The 20291-nt window shown below is 53.0% G+C and overlaps 1 protein-coding gene across 6 annotated transcripts in view; it reads right to left on the reverse strand.

Moving 5' to 3' along the window:
* NIN (ninein) overlaps positions 1 to 20291 on the reverse strand; it is a 60769-nt gene that overhangs the window by 26504 nt on the left and 13974 nt on the right. For all 6 annotated transcript variants that reach the window (XM_064422824.1, XM_064422818.1, XM_064422819.1 and 3 more), the window contains exons 4-13: positions 14528 to 14691; positions 9845 to 9884; positions 8425 to 8612; positions 7257 to 7403; positions 6210 to 6377; positions 4486 to 4622; positions 3279 to 3419; positions 2367 to 2541; positions 1686 to 1796; positions 827 to 916 (exon numbers count right to left, since the gene is read on the reverse strand). In XM_064422824.1, coding sequence (XP_064278894.1) covers positions 827 to 916; positions 1686 to 1796; positions 2367 to 2541; positions 3279 to 3419; positions 4486 to 4622; positions 6210 to 6377; positions 7257 to 7403; positions 8425 to 8612; positions 9845 to 9884; positions 14528 to 14691 — 1361 coding nt within the window. The remainder of the gene's footprint in view (positions 1 to 826; positions 917 to 1685; positions 1797 to 2366; positions 2542 to 3278; positions 3420 to 4485; positions 4623 to 6209; positions 6378 to 7256; positions 7404 to 8424; positions 8613 to 9844; positions 9885 to 14527; positions 14692 to 20291) is intronic.

Consider the following 20291-nt stretch of genomic DNA (forward strand, 5'->3'; position numbering starts at 1 on the left):
CAAGTGAACCTTGAGTACTGACTTATATCTGCCATCCTCAAAAGTAGAAAAATCAGCTGCATATTGAGAAGTATAGATTCAACTCCCATTTCTAGACAATTTTTGCTTTTAAGCTGCAGCTTCCTAAAAGAGCTGCTGCTGTGCTGTTTCCAATCCAACAGCAAAGGCAGCCCTTTATTGAATGGAAAGGATCCTGTAAAATGGATCACAGAATTACAAAATAGTTTGGGCTGGAAGGGATTCCAAAACTCATCCCATCCCACCCCTGCCATGGCAGGGACACCTTCCACTATTCCAGGCTGCTCCAAGCTCCATCAAACCCAGCCCTGGACACTTCCAGAGATCCAGGGGCAGCCACAGCTGCTCTGGGCAACAGATGAGCTGGTACCTCTGCAGATATCAAAGTTGATGTGTAAATAGAAAACCTGCAGGCTCACCTTAAAGTCTTTTAAGTACACAAGATGGAAGAGAAAGCAAAACTTTCTATTCTCAGGTTTATTAAAAAAAAATATTCTGGCCTGAAAACCAGCAAAATGTGGATGCATCTTGTTTCTCCTCTAAGTTCCTGCAACTCTGAATTCCCAGGGCTCCATGGACCCTCTCCCAGCCCACCCTGGGATCACCTCACCCTCTTAGCTCAGCCAGCTGGTTCTGTGGGAAGAGATTTCCAACCTGCCTCGTGCTGCTGTCTGCAGGGAGAATGTGGCACTTGGGGACATGCTTAGTGCAGGGGGAATGGCTGGGCTCCATCTGAGAGGGCTTTTCCAGCCTAAATGGTTCTGTGATGTTCCTGTGGACACAGGAGCCAGGTGTCAGCTCCACTTACCCTGCACTGCTGCTCGTACTCGCTCCTCATCTGGGCCAGCCTCTCCTCCTGCAGGAAAAACTCTGCACTGCTGGGATCCAGGTCACCAAACTGGAACACAGGAGCGGAATATCCAGTCACCCACCCAGCCTGCAGCCCTGCTCAGGACAGCATGGACACCCTTCCAAGCAGCCCTGCGCTCCCTCTCTCCACTTGGGATTTTTATTTTGAATAAAGAAACTCTGCTTTCCTCCTAGCAGGGAAGGAGTAACTTCCCCAAAAAACCTGTCTGCCATCTAGCACAGCTCTCATGCTCATTCTGATTCCAGATCACAGCTGTCTACCTCAGCATATGCACATCTCAGTGTGGTAAATAATCCCAAGCCTTAAAGAAGGCTGGAAATCCCAATATATGAACCTTAGGCTATGGCTGCACAAACTTAAACATCTTTGGAGAAGCTGATATTCTGAAAGTTTAATGTAATAGAGCCATGAACAGCTGTTCACCTCGATTTTCACCTAATTCCAGCAGTGATGCCATGGAAAACCTCACTGCTCCTGCATCATCTCCCCTGGAAAGGACCTGCAAGTTGGGCCCATCCAAAACTCTGTACTGGGGGGAAAAAAAATCCCTGCAGATCTGCAGGATGATTGCTTCATTCTCAGGCTCCCTGCTTTAATTAGAATAAAATTACAGCTAAGGTGGAATATCTGTATTTGCCTTAGCTGGAAGGCAGTCTATGCCACCAAGGCAGGCTGTGCCTGGATAATCTGGATAGAGACCCCAAAAGCCTCTGGCTATCACTTAAACTGGCAGCTGGAATGTAGCAACTTAAAAGTGATTTAATTCTGAAACCCCAATGGGAAAAGGGGGATTTACCTTCTCAGCCAGGACATTTTCCAAGTTCCTCTGCAGTTTGCTTGCCAGACTTTCACACTCAGCCAGTTTTTCTCCTGTTTCCAAGAGCTCGTTCTCCAGGCGGCTGTTTTCCTGGACCAAACAAAAAACCCCACAGCACATCAGCACTTGGAGGAGGAAAAATCAGCATGTGTTACCTCATCAAAATAAGGGTAACTCCCAGTCCAGCATGACACTATTCCAAGCTTCAGGTGATGACAGGAATTATTAATTATTATTATCCACACACAACCCGCTCCTGCCACAGCAAATGTGAGCACTGGACTTTTGATAAATTATCAAAAAGCTTAACAGCAAGTTTGCTTTGGATGGTTTGTTTTAAAAAGAGGATTTCAAACTTGACCAAGATGTTTCATCTCCTGGCTTGACAGCTCATCTGAGAGCTGTGCACACACACACACTCTGCACGTGATGGCAGCAGAGATTTGAAATCTCTGGAGGTTGGGAATCCATGGAACAACCCACTGAGGTGCCCAAACACCAATTCTCATGGATATACCCTGTCTTGCTGCTTCAATGACTTCTGGCCAGCTAAACACAGCCCAGAACTCATCCTTTCAACACAGACTGCAGGAGTCACTCCCCTTGCCAGGGTATTCCTGCTTTTTGGGGGAAATCCTGGCTGTGTTTACTCCCTGTTACCTTCAGGGCCAGGCCCAGGCGGTCCCGGATGTAGTTCTCATCCGTTTTCAGCTTCTCAATCTCCTGCTCCAGCTCCAGCCTCTGTTTGTTGGCCTGCTGCAGGATCTGCTCCCGCTCTCGGCGCAGCTCGTTCTTCAGAGCTGCAATTCTCTCCTTGTACTCCTCATCCAGCTTCCTGCCAAGGGGGACAGGAGCTCGTTAGAGCAAGTGTGGAAGCCCAGGGCACTGGGAATATTTCTCTGTCTGCTCTGGGGTGTGGAAGTGTGGAAGCCCAGGGCACTGGGAATATTTCTCTGTCTGCTCTGGGGTGTCCTGGCCCCCGGGGGAGCACTGACTCTGACCCTCATTCATGGAGAAAGTTTCCTAGACTTCAAGATAGACCAGAATCCACTAAAGTGTGAAATGGATTACAGACAGTAGTGTGGGTGTGTCACTTGGTGAGAAATTTAGGGTTTGGGATTTTTAGTATGTTGTGGGTGGAAGCAAGATGGAGGGCACAGGGTGTCATCCTGGGTTGTTTCTTCATGGGTTTGGGTGGCATTTTGTAACTGGGCAGAAAAGTCCACACTGGGGGCTCTTTGGAATCAGTTATTGGGTTAAAAGGGAAAATAATCTAGGTGTCAGCTCTTAATTGAACAGTTTAGTCTTAGAAGACCTTGTAACCAGAGATTGTTGGCCATTTTGTGCCTTCTGATGAAAAGCAGCTCAACTCACAGCAGTGAGAGTTTTACTGGTAAGAAATAATAAACACTTGAGTCTGAACACAAATTACTGCCTCAAGTGCCTTCAACCAGACCCAGAGAAACCCACAGCTGGAACCCCCACAAGGAAGAGGGTGACAAATGCTGCTGGGGGTGAAGCTGGGGGTGGGCACCAAGCCCCTGCCCAGGAGGAGGGATGGGTGATGCCCACCTGAGGTTGTACTCGTTGCGGCGCTCGATGGCGGCGTGGTGATCGTCCACCTCCGAGGCCATCAGGGATTTCAGCTTCTCTGCCTTTTCCAGGTCCGACCGCAGCTTCTCCTTCTCCCTGGCCACCTGGTCAAACCTCTCCCTGGGCAGGGCAGAGCAGAGCCAGCCTGCATTAGGTCAGCCCCCAGTGCTCCCCCAAGAAGGGGATTTGAAACATCAGAAAGGAAGCTTGGAAAGATCTCCAAGGTCTCATCAACTGCATTTGAACCTGCACCCAAACAGCTCTGGACATGTCTTGGCGTCCCCACAGATCCTGAGACCTCAACACCTGAGACCCTCAGCTGTGGTCCAGCTTCCCAGTTCAAATCCTGAAATGGTTTGGGTTGGAAGGGACCTTCAAGGCCCTCTCATTGCACCCCCTGCCATGGCAGGGACACCTCCCACCACCCCAGGCTGCTCCAAGCCCTGTCCAGCCTGGCCCTGGGCACTGCCAGGGATCCAGGGGCAGCCACAGCTGCTCTGGGCACCCTGTGCCAGGGCCTGCCCACCCTCCCAGCCAGCAATTCCCAGTTCCCAATCTCCCACCCATCCCTGCCCTCTGGCAGTGGGAGCCATTCCCTGGCTCCTGTCCCTCCATGCCTTGTCCCCAGTCCCTCTGCAGCTCTCCTGGAGCCCCTTCAGGCCCTGCCAGGGGCTCTGAGCTCTCCCTGGAGCCTTCTTTTTCAACAGAAAAACCTGCACAGCCAGTCCAGCACAAAGTCAAACTGTGGTGACTTTCAAAGGGAAAACATTGGAATTTACAGTGGGTTTGTAGCTCACCTCCACATTTATCACATGACAGAACCTCTGCAATGCCCCAAATCAGTTTGGATTAAAGGTACTGAAACTCCAGCAGCCTCTGCCCTGAGCTGTGCATCCCTTGGCCATCAATGACCACTGTGGACAGCAGTGACCACTCCCAGACTGGGAACAGCCTGCTGCTTCCATTTTTAATTTTTAACCACATTTTTCTGCAATCCTTGGAGGTTTCAGTGTTTTTCCCAGGCAGAACAAGGACAGCTGGAAGTTTCTGAGTGCTCCAACAGAGAACTGAGCCTTCCAGTGCCACCCCAGTGCCCCTGGGAGCACCACCACCCTCAGCTGCTCCCTCAGCCCCTGCTTGGCCGAGCAGAGCAGGGAGCAGCACCTCAGCCACCCCTGGGACTCACAGCAAGTGCCTGATCTCCGTTTTGAAGCTGGCCAGGGCTGCCTGGTGCACCCCATTCTTGGTGATCAGGAGCTCGTTCTCCAGCGCCAGCGTCAGCTCCGTCAGGTTCACCTTCCCATCCAAGCTGAAGTCCAGAGCCTGTGGAAACAACACATCCTTTGAGTGGAGTGAGCTTCCTGCAGCAGCCTGGAGACATTTCTGCAGGGACTGACAGGCTAGGAGGAGCAGGCTCAGAAGAGATCTTTGCTGGCTAATTAATCTGTCACAAACGCCCCGAGGGCAATGAACCTGACATCTCTGCCCCTCCCTCCAACTGAGCTGCTGCCAGCTGTGGAGAGGGGAAGTGTCCTGGTTGTGCTGCAAGACCAGCAGGAAATTAAGGCCAGGACTGATGGATTGCACTAATTCCCTGCAGGATCTAAGGAGACTGGACTCTGCACGGATCAGCTGCTGCGAGGAGGTGGCTGGGGATGCTCGTGTCAAACAAAACCAGATCTTGCAAGAGGCAACAATCCCTGCAGAGGGGATTTGATGGCGAGGATCCCACCTCTCAGAAAGCAAGTTATCATCAGCAGCTGCTTGGAACTTTGTAAAATCCCAGAATGGTTAGGGTTGGAAGGGACATTAAAGGTCATCCAGACCCCTGCCATGGGCAGGGACACCTTCCACCATCCCAGGCTGCTCCAAGCCTCTTCTTTCCCTGGAAGTGTCCAAAACCCATATGGATGTGGCACTTGGGATGGGGCTCAGTGGTGAACAAGGGCTGGACTTTTCCAACCTAACCCTGCAGGAGCACAAAGCAAAGCACTTGTGGTGGGGCTGAAACACTGCAGGCACTGGAGAAACCACCCCAGTGACACCAGCACAAAGCAATTTTCCAGTGGAAAGCAACAAAGTGAAGGTGGCCACACAAATCTGCTGAAGGTGGTCCCACCTTCTCAAACAGTGATGAGTGAGTTTTAAATCCTGAGCCATGGCAGAGGCTATTCCAGCCTGGCTGTTCTCCAGCCACATGGATATTTAAAAGCCAGAAGAATCACAGTGATTTTGTTGGGAATCCAGTGATGGCCACATAAAATTATCTTCTCCCACCCACAGCTTCTAATGGGATGGACAGGGATGGATTTATTCAGGTACCTGATTTCATCCCCATCACCCTTTCACTCTGTCTAATGGAACACTGAGGACCGGGCAGGGTTTCAAGTGCTGTCCTCCACCTCAGCACAAGCAATAATTCAGGTCACCCCAGTGCTCAGAGGTTTGCAGGTGCAGCTATTCAGGGAGGAAAAGGAATTAAATTGCTTCCTAACAAATGTAGGTGACCTCTTCAAGCTATGCTGGAAATCAGAGTGTATTTTTATCATTAAAAAGGATAAAATGGGATGCACCATAAAGGAAATGAATGGAAATTTCCTAGAACTCTTGTCACTAGCACTGGGAATTTTTATAGAATTATAGAATGCTTTGGGTTGGAACAGACCTTAATGGTCATCCAGTTCCACCCCCTGCCATGGGCAGGGACACCTTCCACTAGTCCAGGCTGCTCCAAGCCCTGTCCAATGTGGCCTTGAACACTTCCAGGGATACAACAACCACATCTTCTCTGTGGGAAATTTTAGAAGGGGAAAAACCAGGGACTTTGGAAAGGAAAAAAAAACCTCAGCATCCAACACAGGGAGAAAGAAACACACACAAAACCAGGGGTGAGGTGCAGCTGGGGGTTACCTTCAGGATCTCCTGGCTGTTCTCTATGCCCTCCTGGTGCCAGCAGTCCAGCACCCCCTCCACACAGCCATAGCCCATCCCATCATCCAGGCTGGAGAAGAGGGAGAAGCCGAAGGTGCTGGGCATGGCGGAGGGGGTGGTCGTGCGCCGGCCGCTCTCGTCGAAGGACTGCCAGAGAGGAGGAGGAGGAGGAGGATGAGGAGGGTGTGACAGGGCAAAGGCAGTGCCCACAGGGGGTTATCAATGGAATTTCCCTAGGCACTGCTCCAGAGATTAAAGATTAAGCTCTGTTTTTCCTCACTGCCCAGCAAAACCCGGCGGGAGCGTCGCTGCTGACCTCACGGCACCGGGGCACAAGGGATTGAAAACAAATCCCAGGAGGAGCAGTGCTTCAGGGCTGGCCTCATTGCTCCAGAAGGGCTTTCCACTGGTCATTTTTGGTTTGGAATGTCACTTTCCCTAAAACAGCTGCAGGGAGCATTTGTAGAGTTGTTTGGGTAGAGCCCTCAGCTTCCAGGCAAGGACAGGGAGCAGATTTCAAGTTCTCTCTCAGAAAAAAAGCAAAAGTTGGAGTAGAGATGTGGGAGCTGCATGTCCCCAGCCTATCCCAGGCAGTGCTTCCCCCTGAACCCAGTTTATACTGGATGCCCCACCCTGGAAGTGTTCCAGGCCAGGCTGGATGGACTTTGGAGCACCCTGGGATAGTGGAAGGTGCCCCTGCCCATGGCAGGGGGTTGGGATGAGCTTTAAGGTCCCTTCCAACACAAACCATCCTGGAATTCTACAAGGCTCTACCACTGCACTCCACAGGTTGCCAGAGCCCTCTCCAAGCCACAAAACTTCAAAGGGAAGCCGTGTCCCTTTTCCCATGAGGGTGTTTTGTGTTTTATCTCCCCCAAAAGAGTTCTTAATGAGAGAGAATTTGAAATCTGCTTCAGGAGCAGGGCAGGCAGCAGCTCAGTGCCACCACCTCCTGCCTCACAGGTGGGAATTGTTCAGGAATTCTCCTGCTCCTTTGGCCCCAGGATTCAGCTCTCACTTCCTCACCTGCATGGAGAGGTGGCGTTTCAGCTGCCGGTACGGAGTCGATGCTGAAGGGGTGAGAGATTTCCCATTTCTAAACAGGCCATAAAAGAAATCCTCGATGCTCATGGTCCCATCTTGCTCCAGGTTATGGAGCACCTCTTCAAGCACCTGCAAGGAGACAGAGAGCATGTAAAAGGCCAAAAAAGAGGCCTTCCAAAAGAGGAAGCATTCTATTCCCAAGGCTCCAAAAAGAGCAAAGCAAGAGCTACATCAGCCTAGCACATTTCCATATTCTCCATGTGGAAAAGTGCAGGCACACATACACCATGAAGAAAAGCTCCTGGTCATCTTGGAGCTGCTGTTTAATGAGGCAGCAGGAAAAAAAACCCTCATTTCATTCTGCTCCTGAGCCAGTGTGGCCTCAGGAATTCAGCTCGAGGTACTGAGACAGATGCCAAACCCTGAGCAGCTGGAAGTGACCAGGCAAAAAAAACCCCTAAGACACTGCAAGGTTATCAGAAATCTGTTTGACGCTTCAGGACATGCTGCTTTCTCAAAAGTAGGACTGTAGATGTTCAGATTAGTCCCTCACTATTTCTTTGTCTACGCTTTATCTTTTCAGGTATTATTTTCTGCCTTAATACCCTGAAAACATTTCATTGTGGATGCTGCAAAGGAATACCTGGCTCAGGAACTTGTTTTGTGGAGGAAATTAATACAAGCCATGTTATCTTCAGATGCAAAAAAATCTGACTTTTTTAATAAAACTAAATCCTAAGTTGACAAGAGCTTTTTTTTGTTAAATATTTCATTTTCTCGTGGGCTCTCGCTGCAGGACAGAAACACCCACAGGCCTCCACAAAGTCAAAAGCAACCACCTATGAATATTTCAACCATATTTGCTGTCTAGCTAGAAAATTCCTAGGATTAAGGAGACATGCTTGGAATCCAAGCCATGCTTTTAAATTCCAGATCCCTCAGTGAGGAGACACGCACGCCACGGCCCAGCCTGGCAGCGCCTTCTCCTGCAGCAGCCTGATGGTCTGGCACCAAAAACCTCACTGGAGAACCAGCAGCTGGAGCTGCAAACCCTTTCCAAGCATCCACCTGTGCTGTGGTGAAGCCCAGGAGGGATTTTGGGGGCCCACACTGAGCCCAGGCAGGGGCAGGGGTGGGGTGGGTCGCTCACCTCCCCGGCCGCCGCGTGCAGCCCGTACTGCTCACAGATGGAAACCAGCTTCTTCCTGTTCAGGTGGCCATCCCTGGTGATGCCCAGGTGCTCACAGACCTCCTGCAGCTTCTCCTCGATCCAGTCTGGGCTGGGTGAGGCCCCAGGGGAGGCGTTCAGGTCGTCGGGGTTCCAGAAGCGCAGCTGTCCTGGAATGGGGGAGATCGCTCCGGTGTCTGCAGTGAGGAGCAGACCTGGGGGCTCTGCACCCCACTGGGGAGCTGCTGTGGCAGTGGGCAGAGCTCCTTCCTGCCTCTGCAGATCCCAAGGGAGCATTTGTCTGGTTCATCCTGCTCAGAGCCCACTTTGGGTTTTAGGATGTGGACACTGGTCCCAGCAGTATCAGGAGGTTCTGCTCAGCATTTCACTCACTTTGCCACCAGGGGAAGGAGCCTCGTGGCCACAGAATCATGGAATTGCTGAAAAAACCCTCTGGAACAATTGCTGGAATTGTTGGGAAAAACCTCCAAGACCATGGAGTCCAATTGTTCCCCAGCACAGCCAAGGCCACCCCTGACCCTTGTCCCCAAGTGCCACATGCACACAGCTCTTCATCCCTCCAGGGATGGGCACTCCCAGTGCCTGACCAGGTGCAGCAGCTGGGGCTGTGGCCAGGAGGATCTTTGGGAATGTGGATGAGTCTGATGGCCAGGGAAGAGCAGCAGAGCTTCCTCAGCTGCTGGTATAGTTGGAAAAGGGACCCTTCCCTCCCCTGGGCAGTTATGGGATCAAGGGAGCTGCAAGGCCACCTCCTGGAGCTGGGAAAGCAGCTTTAGGAGAAAAAAGCTGGCCTCTTTGGATGGGGAAGGAGTTAGAAAGCAGCTGAAATATGGGAGAGGTGCTGATGTAATTAAAAGGAAGTTTTTGATGATGAAGATGGTAAAACACTGGCACAGGCTGCCCAGAGAAATTTCCCATCCCTGGAAGTGTCCAAGGCCAGGATGGACAGGACTTGGAGCAGCCTGGGATGGTGAAAGGTGTCCCTGCCATGGCAGGGGTGGGACTGGATGAGTTTTAAGTTCCCTTCCAAACCATTCCAGGAATTTAGAATTCTGTGACAATTAGGGAACTTTTAATGACTGGTCCCTGCTGACATCTAGTGCCCACCAGGCTCCACTACAGCCAGAGCCCCCCGGGGCAGGAGTGGGGACCAGGACAGAGGTCAGGGAGACAGGAACACCCACAGCAGGATGAAGAGGGCAGGGGGGTACGGCACACAACGTGCCTTGCCTTAACTTTCATCCCCAGCTTGGGGATGCCCCAGCTGCCCCTCCCCAAGCTCTGGGGTGCTCCACACAGCCAGAGCCCCTCTCCAGGTGCTCCTCTGCTCCCTCCTCAAGGCTGCAATGACACAAGGACACCCAGGTGTGTCTGCTCTTACCCTCGGCCTCGTACTCCTCGCTGCCGCGCGCCTTCCAGTGCTGCGGAGAAAACAAAAGGCTCCTGAGTTATTTATTGCAAGACATCCCCTGGATGAAAGAGGCTCTGGGATCAGCAGCCAAGGAGCTGCAGGGCTCCAGCAGCACTGCCAGGCTTCCATCTCCCTCCCTGCAGGCTGGGCTGGGAATGCAGGGCTCGTGGATCCTGCCTTGTTCTGGCACGTGTGGCTCTGTGGTGGGGAGAACCCAGAGATGCCCAGAGCCCCAAAAATGACCCAGCAGGGGGACAGATCAGAGCCTGGCAGGGGAGCAAGGGAGAGGTTTGCCCTCTGAGCAAACCATGCTGCTTTTCTTTGAGGGGTTGATGGTATGGGGATGCAGGGAAGATCACAGAGCTGGGTTATCCTTGGCCCCACACTCAGCCAAGCCAAATTCAAACCTCCTGCACTAAGTGCAGCTCTGTATCAGGAGAGAGCTATGCTGTCAACAAGCCTTTCACTGAGCTTAACAGAGGATAAAAAACCCACTCTATGGTGGTCTTAAACCATCCTGCTCCCTCTGGCATCACCCCACCAGCTCAGGCAGCGCCAGGAGCACAGGTACAGCATTTAAGGTGATTTCCTCATGTACTACACATTGTCTCATCCCTGCCACCCATGTAGCAGCCCAGGGTATTTGCTCCCACGTGATGCTCCACAGCATGAACTCGTGGTTTAGCAGTGGCAGATGTTGCTCCTGCAGAGGTACAAGTGGACACTCCTGCCTGCACGTGACTGATGGATTTGGAGTCAAAGTCAGCCAGGACATAAAGAGGCTCTAAATCACCCCAGAAAAGTTCAATACGTCTCATTCAGATTACAGCTCAAAGCCATTAATCTACAACGTTGCCATGGAAACTGAATTAAGTCACTGGACTTTTTTTAGCTCTGCTGCTGTTCCCGTTTCAGCTGCAGGACCAGGCAAGGGCCCTTTGCTGCCACAGCATCTCAATGTCCCACGAGGGACAAAAAGCAGGAGCTGAGGCAACAGGTGCCACTAAATCCCATCCCTGGAAGTTCTTCACAAAGAGAACTCTGGCACAGGGTGCCCAGAGCAGCTGTGGGTGTCCCTGGATCCCTGGAAGTGTCCAAGGTCAGGCTGGATGGGCTTGGAACAGCCTGGGATGGTGGAAGGTGTCCCTGCCCATGGCAGGGGTGGGATGGGATGGGCTTTAAGGATGCTTCCAACCCAAACCATTCTGGAATTCTATGAAATTGCCATCTGAAAATGCAGAAAACTTTGTGCAGAGAGAGGGTTGGCTTGGGTGCCAGAGATATCCCCCACAGCCACCCATGCTCCTCCTTGGGCACAGCTGGGACACTGAGGGGAAGCTGGCAGTGATGCAGAAGGCAGATCCTCTGTGTCCCAGTCTTTCTGCATAAGCAACATGCACACTTTTATATAGAATCAGATTAATCAAGCACCAGATCCACTCACTTCAAGCACTTTCAGCAAAGCCACACAAGCTGCTGCTGCCCCTGGATCCCTGGAAGTGTCCAAGGCCAGGCTGGACAGGGCTTGGAGCACCCTGGGATGGTGGAAGGTGTCCCTGCCATGGCAGGGGTGGGATGGGATGAGCTTTAAGCTCCCCTCCCAACCCAAACCACCCTGGGATTCTGTGAAACCACAACAACTCCATCAACACCAACATCCCAAAGAGGCTGAACAAATCCAGGGGGTTTTGGGCTGGCAGCCCCGGGGTGCTGTGTGACCTCCCCTCCCTCCCTCCCCTCGGGGTCAGCCACCACCGGGAGGGGACAAAGAGGCTGGGACATGCCCACGTCAGGCCCTCATTGTCCCCTAGCCCCGGCAGGGCTACAGCTGGCCCGGGTCAGAGCAGGGATGGCAGGAATGCGTTATCCCTGGGGAGGCGCGTGCGGAGCAGATGGCTCCCCATGCATCTGCAGCCTGTGCCTGTGCTCTGCCCACAATGAGGCAGCAGCCACCTCTCTCTCCCCCCTGCCATCTGCTCCAGCCAGCCAGACCTTTGTTCTCCCCTGGAATATATTGCTAATTAAAATGATGATCAGCAGCACATGCCACAAGGTGAGCCCTCGCCCCAGCGCTGATGGATTCGGCTCTTCCCAGATCCCTGGGCTGAGCAGACTGAGCAGAGAACCCCAAAAAAAGCTGTAAAACCCCCACACCTCACTTTGCCAGGTGCCCTCAGCTCCAAAGCACCAGTCACACCTGGTGTGTGCAATGCAATGAAAAAGCAATGCACTTTTTCTGGGAGCAGGCACTATCCTGAGCTGTTAATCACAAATCCTGGCTTTCCAGTGCTGATGGATTTTGTTCTTCCCAGATCCAACTGCAGCTCCCCAGGCTGAGCAGAGAACCCCAAAAAAAGCTGTCAAATCCCCACACCTTGCTTTGCCAGGTGCCCTCAGCTCCAAAGCATCAGTCACACCAGCAATGCACTTTCTCTGGGAGCAGGCACTATCCTGAGGTGTTAAATCACAAATCCTGGCTTTCCAGGACAGCCCCACTTCGGGAGTCTCACCCAAAAGCAGGAGTTTCAACCCGAGCCTCCCAATGCCAGGATACAACTCAGAAACACACAGAGCATGGGAGCAAGTGGCACTGAAGGGACAGAACTGGGATGTGCCAGCAGATTCTAAAACCTCAAGGCCAGGGCTTGGAGCAACCTGGACCAGTGGAAACTGTCCCTGCCCATGGTAGAAGGCTGGAATGAGATGGGCTTTAGGGTAATTCCAACCCAAACCATTCTGGGACCCCATGAACCTGCAAGAAGGAGGGGCCTCTCCCAGAGCAGAGCCAGCAGCTGGGGAAGGGGAGCTGATGGATGCTCCCCAGTGAGGACTGGAGTCAGCACAGCCAGCATCCATGGGGACAAGCTCCTGCAGGTCAGAGGGACCCTCAATCCAGACCCAGCAGCTCATTACCTTATCCTGCAGCACCTGAAACGCCCGGGGGATGGAGGTGGAGCCTGCCTGGGCAGCCGGTCCCAGAGCAGCCTTCCAGCCTTGTTTACCAGGGAGGGAGGGAGGGAAGGAAACCTCTCAGACACAGCCTGAGCCCTTTTAATTGGCACTGCTTGGGAGCAAGCACCAATTAAGCCACGCTGCCCCAGTTCTCAGGCCAGGCACAGCCTGGAATGCTGCTGTGTTTGTACACACAGCAGCAGAGAACTGGGCAAGGGCTGCTCCCTGGCCACATCCCCAGGAATCAGGGCACCAGGGACCCCTCAACACCTTCCAGCAGGCCATTCCCATGCACACCAAGAGGATCTGCTCTGGAGGTGCTGATAAAAAGGGATTTCACATGTTTGGCCTGATTTTTGCTCCAGCTGCAGAGGAATTAACCATCCCAGCAGCCCAAAAGGTGCAACAAGCATTCCCAGCAGGAGACTGATCCAGCCCCCACAGCACAGCGTGGCTCACACCAGCTGGGTTAATTAACTGACCTTGTTAATGGACTACCCTTTTACACCTCCGTGACAGCTAAAACCAAGGGGTAAGATCAGAGCAGCCTCTTCCACCAAGGACATCACTTCCCTGGGGAGTGTGGGCGGATTAACATCGATTCCAAGGTCAGGGCAGCCCATGTGGCCAACACCAGGAGATGGATGAGCACCCCTGTGGTGCTGAGCAAAGGTCTCCAGGAGCAGGGAAAAGCAGCTGGGAGTGGTGGAAAAGCTTTTCTTTGAGGTGTTGGCTTGGTGGTTTTTTATCATTTTTAAGCTCAGCTGCATGGGAATAACACTGAAACCATGGGGATTGGAAACTCCTTCCTTGCTTGCTCACACAGGGCTGGGTGAAAAGCAGCATTTAACCCCTGCAACAGAGCTGCAGAGGCTCCCAAGTCCAAGTGAAGCCACGAGACAGGGGAGGGAGAAAGCAGCAGTGCTTCTCCTTCCCAGTGGAAAAACTCCCACCACATGCTCCTGAATCAACAATACTTGGCACAGCAGGGCAGGCTGGAAGCAGCCCAGCTCCAGGGAGATGCTGTTGTGGCTGTGCTCTAACACACAGCACCAATTCCAACCACTCAGCTCCTTTGGCTTCCCTGTCTGGGGAAGCAAGAGGAGCTTCTGGGATTGAAAGCACTGGCACAAAGAGAGCCACAGATCTGGAGCCCAAAACCAGGAATGGGGATTTTTTCAGCAATTAGATGCCACTGACCCAAAGTGGCTGCTGGCTGTGGGGCTCTGCTCCCAGCACCCCTTTTCCCCATCCCTTCTGCTGGAGCCATGGCCAGGTTTTGGCAGCTGCACTAATGGATGTGGACGTGCTCTGTCTGCTCCCAGCCCACACCTCGTTAGCCACGGAGGCAGCAGCTCAGCCCTTGCTTAATTGCTGGCCCACACGCCAGCCAGGAGCAGTGGCCCAGCTCCTTCCCCACTTCCCACGGCACATGGAGCGAGGGAGCCACGCCTGGCATGGCTCATCCCTGGGGACAGGCAAGGAGAGTGGCCAGTAAAGGCACTGGGACATCCCAACCCGCTGTGGATGAGAGCAGCAGCCACATCCAGAGGTGACAATGCCACCCCAACACCCATCCCAGGAGAGCGGCCAATGCCCCTACTGGGAAGGCTCCAAGCACATCCCAACCCCTCTGGATGCGGGGAGCAGCAACACCCAGAGGTGACCAGGCCTCCCCAAGACCCACCCCTCCCTGCTGACCTCCTGGCTGGCAGCAATGTGAGCGGGATGTGGCTCCTCGCCCAGCGGCTCGATGACGGTCACCTCGGCAAAGTCCTCCACCGACTCCTGGAACTCCGGCAGCGAGCGGCGCCCGTAGCGCTTGCCACCTTTGATGTACTTGGGCTGTGCTTCTGGGGAGGAATCTGGGGAATCCAAGCACAAAACACATCAGGAATGTGATTGCTGAGCTCCCTCGGGGCTGGTTTGTTTGTGCAGCAGAATTTTGGGCGCCCAAGTTGCCGCCACCATTCCCGGTGGGCAAGCACCAGTGGTGGTTCCGTGCTGGATCACCACCGCCCTCACCCTGGGTCTGATGGTTTCAATTGGTGCTGCTCCCTGCCAGAAAAAGCTGCCACAAAGTGGAATTTTCCTCTTCCTCACCCTTCCCCAACTCCCAGATCAAATTAACAGGATGGAGGGAGAAAAGCCCCTCACCCTCGCCAGGAGCTTTGGATGGAAAGTGCATTAGGCCTCTCGTCCTTGCACTCATCTCCATTAGCAGCACCAGGCAGGTTTAATTAGGGACAGAGTTGCACTGAGGCAGCTCAAGTCTCCAGATCCCGCAGACACCTGGGCGGCTGCTGCTGCTTTCCGTGGGTTTGAGTTTCAGCTCCATTAAAAATGCCCAAACAAGAGGGAGAGTGGAAAAAAATCGGGGAAGTTTGGAGCCTCTCGGGGGCCGACGGGAGCAGCTGATCCCAGCCACGGTGGGGCAGGTCCCAGCCTGTGCCGAGCAGCCAAAGCCAACTGCAAGATCTAAATAACCCTTTGGAGTCGTCCTCTAATTACAGGGGCTCCACATTCCCCGGCTCCAGCTTCCCCCAGCAAGCTCCTGCCTTTGGGGACTGAATTATCCCGGAGCACTGGCAGGCGAGGATCAAAACAAAAAAATAAATAAGCACGTTTTGGGCTGCTTTCAGTGAGAATCTGGAGCAGGGGGCAAATTAAACCAAGGACCAAATTAACCAGGGATTCAATTAGGGGAAGGCTCCGTGCCACGCTTTGTTTCAGTGTTTGCTAACCTGACTGCTGAAACCCCCCCAGGACTCCATCATCTTTTATTTTCCGCCACTCGCAGTGGCAAGAGCAGCAGCTTTTGAAAATTTTATTTGCAGAGGGCCCTGATATAAAAGAAATGCAAGAGTGCAATACTAATAAGGCACAGGGAAGCTGTTCCACCACTGACAAAGGATACACGGCAAGCAGCAGGTCTCCAAGCCCCCTCACCCAAATGCCTCCTCGGATAATATTCCTTTAGATATGGAAGAAAAGGCTTCAAGCTTGTTAGAGGGGGAAAAAAAAATGTATTCCACAACTTAGCTATGCAATGAATTATAAAATACACAGGCTGAGGAGTGCTTTGATTCCTGCAGCCCCACACTCCATCCAGCCTCGGTGCAGCTCTAGGGAACAAACCCGGCGCCCGTGTTTGAACAAGGCCATCCTAACAAGATTTGCTGCAGCTGGGACTCAGCACATGAAAGTTGGGCTGATGGAGTGCACCGATAGAAAAATCAGGAGGAGACAGGCTGATTAAGGAAGAGCCCCAGAACAAAAGCAAACCTTATCACTCCTATTAAAGCCCGCCCGGTGGTGAACAATCTCCATCCAGCAGCTCTCTCTGAAATGCTAATATTTGTGGCTACTCATTCACCCTGTTATTTCCTCCCTCCCGCACAAGAGAGGGCTGGGGGCTTTGTTTTTCTTCAGAAATCATTCTTATTATTCCTAAGACAGAGCCGTACCTCCGTCTGTCTTTGGAGAGATGGAGGAGGGGGAAGAAGCTGGAATTCAGCAATAGCGAAGCTACAGCTGAATTTCCCTCTGGATTTCCCGAAGAATCCTGCTTCCAACCCCGCCACACTGACTGTGTTCACCCAGTGCTGCAGCTGGAAATTCAGTGGTCTAGTGGAAGGTGCTCCTGCTCGTGGCAGGGGGTGGGAATGAGATGGTTTTCAAAGTCCCTTGCAAGCCAAACTGCCCTGTGCCTCTCAGGAACACAAGTGCCACCACGCTGTGCCCCTGTGGGCAGGGCAAAGGGAACAACAGGAGCCTCTCCCCACTGCTGTGCTTCAAGTATCTGCAGGCTGGCAGCTGATTTCTCCCTTCTCTCGGCTCTGAGCACCGCGGGTGAGCTTGTTTGCCTTTTGTAATTAAAAAACTGTGAAGCCCCAGAACATCCCTGGGAGGGAAAGGTGACCCTTCACAGCTTGAGGAGAACAAAGTTTGCCTGCCCCAGCTTCCAAACCAGCTGCTGAGGGGATCCCAGCTCAGGCACCCTGAAATCCCATTTCCAGAGCCAGGGTGCTTTTGTTAACATGGATTCCAGCTCTTCCCTTATCACATCCTGCAGCCCCATCCCTGGAAGCACAAATCCCTCTCCTTTCCAGCACCACCACCTCTCAACCAGGTGGACACAGACCTGCAGCACCCTCTAAGCCTCTCTGTCTCCTGCTTTCCCACCCCAACCCCCCAGCAGAGCAGCTGGTGCCCTTGATGTTCCCACCATTCCCAATATTTAGGGAATGCTGAGCACACACAAAAGCAAAAAGCAGCCAGCCACGCTTCCTGAATGCAGGAAAACTCACTGATGAGCTGAACAGCTTCTCATTCCCAGCCAAAAGTCAGGAGGAAGGGCTGGAGAAAGCTCCAAAATTCAGGTTGGAAAAGACCTCTGAGGTTGTCAAGTCCAGCCTTAGAGCTGCTCGAGCCCCCTGTGCTTGCAGAGGCACAGGAGGAGCATGAAGGGGATGTCAGAATCAAGCCTTTCACTGAAGCAGGTGCCCATGAGACAGCCCTGTGTGCTATCCATCCCCAAAAATGCCAAACACCCCTCTGAGCAGGGCAGAGGATGCTCTGCTGCCTGCTCCTCCCACCAAGAGCAGGGGGAGATGCTGCTGCTCACACCTCCACTATTGTGTGGCTGACAAATCACCAGGAAAGGGGGGGGAAAGAGAAAAATAAAATAGGTTTAGCCCTCCCTGCTCCCTACAGCCCTTGGCAAAGAGTGGGCTTAGCAAAACCCACTGCAGAGCTGGTGTCTAATTAGACACTGGGGTCTGATCTGCCCCCCTGCACTGCCCCCAGGCTGGGGGCAAGAGGAGGAGGCTGAGAGAAGTCTCTCACCTTCCTGCCCACCGCCCAGAGGGTTTGTGGGCCTCCAAGTGCCCCTGAAATGAAACACCCCCCCCAAAATTCTGCATTTCACGAGAGCTCCCTGATTTAAGCGCCACAGACAGGAGCCATCAATTCCCTTTCTCACTCCCCCCCGTCCATCCCACTGAAATGTCTCCGTGGCTGGAGATTTACACTTGATTTTCTGCCTTTCTGCACCAGATAAGTCATTTCACAATCCTGCTCTGCCCTCGGATGGGGAGGGAGGGGGGCTCCCCTTCCCTGGGCCCCGCATCAAAGCCCTGCAGCGCAGACAAAAGGGGGTTTAGAGCAGGAGCACCCTCATCCCACAATCCCAGCCTTCAGAGGTGAAATTAATTCCTCTGCTGCTTAAGATTTGGAAGGGAGGGATGCTCCAACTGCTGGGCAAAGCACATGGCAGCCAGGATCTGCTAAATCCTAATCCTCTGAGGCACCAGGTATGTCTGAACTCCTCCAAGTCCCATTTCATCACCCAGCCTCAGCAGTGGGAGAAGAGAGGAGTCGTGGCAGGGTCACCACAAGCCAAAACCAACGGGTTTTGACCCAAAAATACTCTGTGGCATCAGGCACCCCTGCCTGGGCTGTGACACAGGTTTTACCCAGTGGGGCCCTTCCCAAGGGCATCATCCCCACCAGCCCCTTCTTTTAGAGGGCATTTCTGCTGCCTCCAGCAGGAGAAGGAAAAAAATGGGGAAGGAAAAACCCCAAACCCCTCGTGACTGTGGGGAGGATGGCGTCAAACTGCTCTTTAATTTCTCCTGGGTGTCCCTGTAATCCTGCACTCCACCCCATAATCCCTCCCTAGCCCGGCTTCCATGCACTTTTTATTTGCTATAATGGGGAGGAAAAAAAGCCTGATTTTTTTTCTTCCCTAATCACCCACACAACTGATTTTTTTTTTCCCTTTTCCCGCCCTTAAATCTATTTTATTGTCCCCTCACTGCTGCAGTGACCCGTGGACAAAGAGCAGCAGTGGCAGCAGCACCCAGCCCTGTCCCACGGGAATCAAGAGCTAAAATAGTAATTATTTTAAACCACATTCAAGCTTTTTTTCCTGCTTTTCCTGGAATCTCCCCATGCCTCTTCCCAGCAGAGGCAGCTTTGCCCAGCCAGCTGATGCTCTGGCTCACAGCTGGGTCTGTGTCCCCACACTGACACCCTGGAGGGGACAGAGCTGACCCCAGCAGCTCTGGAACTCTGCCTGCCTTGCTTCCCAGGCAAGGAGCCTGCAGCACCATCCTCCCTGCCAGTCCTGCCTGTGCAAAGGGAATTCAGCCTCTTTGCCAAGACAAAAGGAAATAAAATATATCAGCTGCTCTCTGCGAGCCTGAGTGCTTGTCCCCGAAATGGGGAAACCCCAGGGGCTGCTTCTGCAGGAACTGCAGCACTTCTGCTTCCCTGTCCCCAGCCCCTGTGGCCCCAGAGCCCTGTCACAGAACCAGTTTGGGTGGAAGTGACCTTGAAAACCATCTCCTTCCATGGCAGGGACACCTTCCACTGTCCCAGGCTGCTCCAAGCCCTGGCCTTGGGCACTGCCAGGGATCCAGGGGCAGCCACAGCTGCTCTGGCAATTCCATTCCAGGGCTCCCCACCCTCCCAGGGAGGAATTCCTTCCCAAAATCCCATCCATCCCTGCCCTCTGGCAGTTCAAAGTCATTTCCCCTCGTGCTGTCACTGCAGGCCCTTGTGGATAATTCCCTTTTTCTGTTTCTTGTGGGCTCCCTTCAGGTACTGGAAAGGGCTGCAAGGTGTCCCCAAAGCTTCTCTTCTCCAGCCTGAACACCCCAAATCTCAGAGGGCATCCCTCTGTGCTCCATGTCCTTCCTGTCACCCTCCCTGTGCCCAACCCTCCTCCCTGAGCTGACAGCATCCAGGGGACAAGGACGTGCCACCCCCTGGCCGTGTCCCACAGGCTGGCTGGGGCTGCAGCACAAAGCTCCAGTGCCCCCCTGTGACCCTGCCATCACCCAAATCCCTGCAGAAAGCCACCACAGCCACTTCCTTCCACAGCAAACTTCCCAGATGCTGCAAACAGCCTTAAAATCTCTGCTTCTCCCTCCCCCAATCCCCCCCCAAATTAAATTTTCATTTAAATGATACGATTTAGAGCTCTTAACTCAATTTTCCCTAGCCTGGGGCAGGCTGGAACACCAGCATTTCCACACTCCCTGACAGTTTGACACCAACAGCACAAAGCAGCTTGTTCTCCAAATCTCCAGTTTGATCTAAATTAAAAGAAGCAAAGACTTTGGCATTAACCAACCTGTCAAAATGCATTAAAAATAAAATGCCTCCCAGGCCTGCCTGGCTCTGGCTCCCTACCTGCACCCCACACCCTTTGATCTCCTGCCATTCCAACCCCACTCTGACAAGAGTGTCCCCAAGGAGAGCTCTCCAGCTTCGCTTGTCATTTCCCCTGTGATAACCCCAAATTCAGCCATTTCTGGAGGATTTATTTACATTTCAATCAAGCTGGAGCTTCTCAGCCATATGATACCCCACTAAATGCAGAATGCTGGATTAGTTCTGCCTCACTGGGGCTGATTCCTGCTCTGTGCCAGCTCCTGCCCAAGGGGCTGGCAGGGCT

Source organism: Passer domesticus, chromosome 6 (genome assembly GCF_036417665.1).
Source record: "Passer domesticus isolate bPasDom1 chromosome 6, bPasDom1.hap1, whole genome shotgun sequence".
Classification (NCBI taxonomy): Eukaryota; Metazoa; Chordata; class Aves; order Passeriformes; family Passeridae; genus Passer; species Passer domesticus.